Consider the following 6,417-nt stretch of genomic DNA (forward strand, 5'->3'; position numbering starts at 1 on the left):
TAAATAAACATGGATGAATGGCTCCCAAGGACCTCATAAGAGCATACATGACATGCTAATTAGCCAGAGCCTCATAGTTTATAGGGTTTGACAGAAATAAAAAGAGATAAGGAAAAAAAATAGTTTGTACTCAGATCAATTCAAGGTCAAGGGATCATAAGAAAAGAATGGTTAATAAATATTACAAGGAAAACAACCATATTTGGAAAAACCTTTTTTGGAGTCCTGGATTGTATGCCATTTGAATCTGGTTTCCCAGCAGGAGCTTGACAACTTCCAAATATGCAGTTCAACAAATGAGATAATGCAGGAGCAAGATCATGATCCTCTGTGTCTCTCAATACATCCTGAAAAGTGTAAATTGCAAAATTTGATCTATTACAAACCTGCTGGTTTAAGAGAAGTGATTTTGAAAAATGATGTGCCCTATATAATATTCATGTTTATACAACATTTTTAACCAATAATGTAATGAAAGCCTCTAGTTAACTTGATATTTGGAAACAGAACAGAGTTTCAAGAATAAACAAATTAAAAACTCAAGCACTCACATACACATACGAACATTCATAAAATTGGACAGCTCCAATTTACACTGATTCTTACAGAAAATAACAGGACTTAAAAATAAATAAATAAGTATTAAACAAACGACAAAGGAAAAATAATTTAAAAATTAAAAGAGGCAAATAAATGTTAGAAGAGTAGAGAGCAATTCTAGCACCTTGATAATATGTTTGGATGATCTGACAACAATCTCGTTAGTGCAAAGATCCCACATATGAGGAAGATGTTTAGTCCCATCAGCCACCTTTTACACAATGATAAAAGGACAAGTAATGTAAAAATTATAAAAGGACAAGTAAAAGGAATACCAGGAAAACCATGAAATAGATTGGAACATAAAATTCAGATGAAACTCCCAGAGAAATCATTGCAGCAATATTAACCAAACCAGGGTACATAGGCTACTAGGATGGCTCTTAAAAATAATATATTTTTTCATGTGATCATTTCAGGTAGAAACAAATTAATGTTTAAATGCAGCATTTAATAAGACATTTCTCTTCATGAATTTCTTTTTTTTTTAAGTTATCAAGACAATATTTCTTGAGAAGCTTAAAGTAATCTCGAGGGAAAAAAAAAGGGCACAATTTATACTTTTTCTAGTTCTTCTTTTACAGAAAACTAAAAAGTACATGGAAACATGGTAAAAGTATAAAAACTAAAAAGTACTTTTAATAATATACACAGATTCAGACAAACTCAAAGTGCTTACTTTGCCAATATACCGAACATTAATTCCACGAGCATGAAGTGTTTCTGTTAATGACTGGCCATCCATAGGTGTAACGTCAAGCTGCCAAAGATCTTGTATAATGTTTGGAATCACCACATCAGTAAGATATTGACCAACTTTCCTCACATTGTCTTCATCAGCAGCAATTTCCTGGTGGTATGAACAAACATGGCAATATAAGAATATCACGAAAAGGATGCTTCAGCAGAGAGAGACACACAAATATAGATACACATGGAGGAGGAATAAAACTATTGTTAGGCATAGTTATATGTAAATAAAGATTCAGAAGAAACCTCTGGGCTCCCAGCTAGTTTGAATTCAGTGAAAACATTAGGGTTAAAAACTATTTCATCACAATTATCATATCCCCCAGCAGATGCAGATGAAACTTCTTCGGCATTCTCAGTTGTCTTCTCATTTGTTAACTCCTGCAAAGAGGAAGCAAAAGCACATAAGCACATAAGCACAAATTTAGAGTTGTAAAAGGGAAACATAATCTCTGAGAAAATATCCCATATTCCAAAAAGTCATAAACCGTTAAAAGTATAAAAACCATTCATGTGACTTTACTTAACAACTTGAGTTTGTGAGAGAGAGTTAAAAACATGGTATTTGAACTTCTATGACCATGTGTTCAAGAGTTAGATCCTGGTTTGCTCCCTTTCTTCTAAATAAAGTTAGACTTAATCACAAAGTAGGATAATCCTATACAATATTTCATGTATCAAATTCAGACTCTTGAGTCGGGACTGTGTTGCCTCTACCCCTAACAGTATAAGCTTTGGGGTCAAAATGGTTCATGACATAAACTAATAAATAGCGACACCATTTGACCTGATGCTGTTTTGAATACTCAAATACACACACAACAAATAATCATTCGACAAATGCAAACAAACATAACCAATGGATCCAAGGGAAAAGGAACTGCTGAGATAGTCCTGTATTTTTCTTTGGAAACACAAGGAAAAGAAGCAACAAGTGCCCAAGAATTAATGGTAATATTAACAGTATCATATGTGCTAAATTACTTTTTTCCTTGAATGGTCTATATAAACTATAAAGTATCTAAGAGTCTTTATCATGTATTCTAGCCCCACAGATTCTGGAAAGGAAGTGTATAAGCACCATGCTGTAAATGTGCACACATATGCACATGCAACAAAGTATGATCACCATTAGATGAAGTTGAAAGTAGTAGCTTATTTTTCAAAATCAAGGTGGAAGGGAGGAGACTCCTATATAAATAAATGGTACACATCATCTCATATGAACTAATAATTAAAAGTCCACATTATTCTAGAAGGAACAGGAGCAGAAAAGAATTCGCTTCAGAGAAAAGACATCTTAATCAAGTAAAGGGAAACTAATAATAGGCAACCAATTTTACCTTATTGTCAGCATCAGCTTCATTTTGAAAATTAGTGGCCAAGTTATCTGCACCTTCAGAATTAGTCTCCTTGGATTTTGATTTCTCTGATGCTTGGGCCTATTCCAACAATAACAAAAACCATCAAAAACTGGAAAAAGAAAATCCTCAATGTTATAGACAACTGAGTATTGCAGTTACCTGGCAAAAGGCAGCAATTAATTCTGATCTCAATATACAAAACCGGGAACCAGGTCCAGTGTAGTTTGCATCTCGAGGAGTTACCCGCAACAAATCTAAGATATAGTGCCTGATTTGATTAAATAGAGAAGTAAACAATAATTAGGAAAAGATAAAATAAAATAAAATGTCAAGTTTGCACTACACTAAAGATTTATGTTGTAAATATATATTGTTGAAAAACATCCTATCTTATATATTCATTAAACATTCCTCAATCAAGAATAACAAAAGAGAAAACCAGAATGGAGTAACATAAATCAGAAGTGTCTAAATCACAACCCTAAGTATATTAACTGCAACGATTATGATGTTACTTAACTATTGTTGATGAACTTTCTACTGATTAGTATTCAATAACATTCTTCAAACATAAATAATATAACCAGAAATCATGCCTATCCTATGAACCAGTAGCAAATCAGCAGAGAATAGATCACCAACTACAGTGATAGACAGTATTAAAAATAACAAACAAAACCAGAATAGAAACTACCTGTCATCACCGCCAACAATTCCCTTGCATTCCACTGGTGCAGCTAATTTGAAAGCATTTCCAGATCCATCAAGGACTGAGTGTTCTTTTAAATGAAGGCATTTGGCAGCCTCCGATACCTGAAAACAAGAAAAGAATAAAAAAGATCTTTTATGAAAATTTCATTTGATAGAGTAAAGAATAGCAATGCCTAAAAGAATGTTTATTTAGAATTTATGGATACTTATATTTATTTATTTTACCTATGTAAGAAAGGTTTCACCGCAAATCAGTGTCAATTAAAGCCTAAAAGTCAAATAAAGTACACTCACTGAAAATAAATAAACTTTCAGCATCTCTTCCTTACCTTGGAATGAAAATCTTCATTCCAGCAAATTTTCTTCCCATTGTCAACGGAGCCATACTTAAGAGACTCCGACTTGTCGCCTTGAAGAATGCCTGGTAATACACTCTGCAGCAAAATATGTAACTTGAATCACAACAGAGATTTAATGGTGAACGGGATTTATACATTAAAAAAGCAGTAAATTTAGTTTCATTTTCAATATGAATAAAGAAGTATAATATCCAGCAAGAGTCTCCATGGAAAGAATTCTACATTGAATAACAATGTGGGATCATTGATAGCAACCAACAAGACATGTGGAAATACATTTGTATATTTATTTATATTTACATTATTTTTTTATTAAAGAAAAATATCAGCAATACAACACAAAATATGTTCACTAAAATTGATGAGACAACAAATTCAAATGTCCCAGCTTCCTCTACAAATAAATTGGCATCATAAACTGAAACCATATATAATTCATTGCATTTTCTTGAAAGAAGAGAAACTTAAACTTCAGATTCACAACACACACCTGAGCAACCACTCTGTGACCCCTGTAGTCAATTATAGCCATAGCAAGATTGTAGAGTCCATCCACGTCAGCTTCCTGGTAAGCTATTGTGCCCTTCAAATCATTATTTGCTGAAGCATAAGTAGCCTGCTCACTCTCAGCCAACTGTGCCTCAGGTGAGATCTCTTGAGCAGCTTCCACCCCATTATTAAGATCTTCGGAACTTGAACCGTTGCTTTTTCCCCCACTGGGAACCTGAGAGTCTGAAACATTTTCAGAATCTTGCCGAATGTCTGTGCTCTGTATATTTGAATTAGAGTCTGTGGATTTCTTTGAGAGCTGCTCAAGGTCGGCATCAACAGCAAAACTAAAAAATATATTGTTGTGTACATACCTATTTCCAAACGACGTTTGTCAAAAGACACTGATTAGGCAAAACAACTTACCATGAACCTTTAACTTTAATGGAAGAAGAAAAAAAAGCACAGCTGATAACAAGAAATGACTGGTTACAACAATAACAATTTCTGTTCAAGTTGTAAACAAAAGAAAGGACTATTGCATTTTGTACCATATTTCTTTTAAGATATCTCAGAGCCATGTATGTCGGAAAATAGAGTAGATGTCCTTGATATATGTATTATCTTAGAATGTCAATGAATATCTCTTAGGACTAATTTTAATATTTAATATATATCATCATTTGATTACAATTTTATTATTTGTTTAGAACTGAATTAGGGGTTTCTGTTTCCCTATTATTAGGATTAGTGACATGCCTCTTGTAAAACACATGGCACAACAGAATCATGTCAGAATTTTTAGGGCCTTATATTTTTGTTTTTGTGCTCCAACCTAAACCCACAATCAATAAGGACCATTAATTTCAGAAGGGAAATCTATGAGAAAGGATAAAGAAATTGTAAAAAGTGAACAATATGTTAAACACATTTAATAGAATTAAGACAGTAGCTCCCACTAACATGTGAAAGCATTCCGGGTCACTTGGGTTTATTGGAGGAATGCATCCGTTGATCACTCCAATAGCACCATTAGTTGCTGCATCAACAAAGTCTGACGTCACCTTGTAACGTGCTCTATCCCTTATCATCCTGCAGTAATGCATAGCTCACACAAGCAGCAAAGATAAACAAGTCATCACCAACAGAAAAAAAAAAATACTAGAAAAATCATACTTATAAAGACAATGGGTTATTGGGAGTAAAGATTTATAAAATTTAAAATTAAAATAAATAAAAAATAAAAAAAGAGGCTACCTCTCCTGAAGAGTTGTATGAGGAAATTCTCGACAAGATTGCAGCTCCTCGTTCCAATCCCTTTGCATGCCCATTGGTTCACTTCCATATAAAAGGGTCAATGAATTCTCAGCCCTGGCCGGATCACGAGTGTGATCTGTCAACAAAAGAAACGATTACAAAAACATCAAGATAGCATTCTCATGTACACCTCTCATAGTACTAAACTGTAGTGATGTGCCAAGAAGTAATAAATAAATATACTACATTAGAGAGAGAGAGAGAACAGATCCATCAACCAAGGAAATTAAAATGAAATTACATGCCATTGATGGTTAACTTCAGAGTCAAATAAGTGAGAATAATTATGAAATATTCCATCTAATAACTTAAACCAACCCAAGTTTCCTACTTGCCTTCCATCAACAACAAATGAATTTTAAATCATATTAAAGTTGGATATGTGTATCAAATATTACTCCAAAATACTACCAGGATAGACTAAAATCTTCAAAATAGACTTCTGTTCAACAGTAGTGTCATGCATTAAATTAATAAAAAAAAATAATGACATATCTTCCTAGGCAAACTATTTCATGGAGCTTCCCATGAATAATTTGAGGAATGAGTGATGGAAAAATTGTAAATACATGAAATAAGCACGTTGGCAAAATCACGAACAATAAAACTTGTCCCGGGGAAAATTTTGAATTATTTGTGACACCTCTATGGAATAGTTTGCCATCTTCAATCCGTCATCCTTAGCATCCTCCTAGTTTCCAAATGAGATAGATTTTGAAGTTTTTTACGTTCTCAAGATATAAAATGCATTTGACTTTTTACCTTGTTTAGAAATTAGGAGGACGAATTAGAAGTGTATATTGTTGCATAAGTGATTACCACTTTTT

General features: G+C 33.3%; 1 protein-coding gene across 1 annotated transcript in view; it reads right to left on the reverse strand.

Annotated features, from left to right (window-relative positions):
- LOC107611499 (clustered mitochondria protein) overlaps positions 1-6,417 on the reverse strand; it is a 15,769-nt gene that overhangs the window by 6,465 nt on the left and 2,887 nt on the right. The window contains exons 9-19 of the mRNA XM_021108339.1: positions 5,531-5,666; positions 5,237-5,365; positions 4,275-4,647; positions 3,755-3,859; positions 3,409-3,527; positions 2,874-2,982; positions 2,694-2,792; positions 1,597-1,731; positions 1,280-1,450; positions 725-811; positions 152-347 (exon numbers count right to left, since the gene is read on the reverse strand). Of these exons, the coding sequence (XP_020963998.1) occupies positions 152-347; positions 725-811; positions 1,280-1,450; positions 1,597-1,731; positions 2,694-2,792; positions 2,874-2,982; positions 3,409-3,527; positions 3,755-3,859; positions 4,275-4,647; positions 5,237-5,365; positions 5,531-5,666 (1,659 nt within the window). The remainder of the gene's footprint in view (positions 1-151; positions 348-724; positions 812-1,279; positions 1,451-1,596; positions 1,732-2,693; positions 2,793-2,873; positions 2,983-3,408; positions 3,528-3,754; positions 3,860-4,274; positions 4,648-5,236; positions 5,366-5,530; positions 5,667-6,417) is intronic.

The sequence above is a fragment of the Arachis ipaensis genome, chromosome B08 (assembly GCF_000816755.2).
Source record: "Arachis ipaensis cultivar K30076 chromosome B08, Araip1.1, whole genome shotgun sequence".
Lineage (NCBI taxonomy): Eukaryota > Viridiplantae > Streptophyta > Magnoliopsida > Fabales > Fabaceae > Arachis > Arachis ipaensis.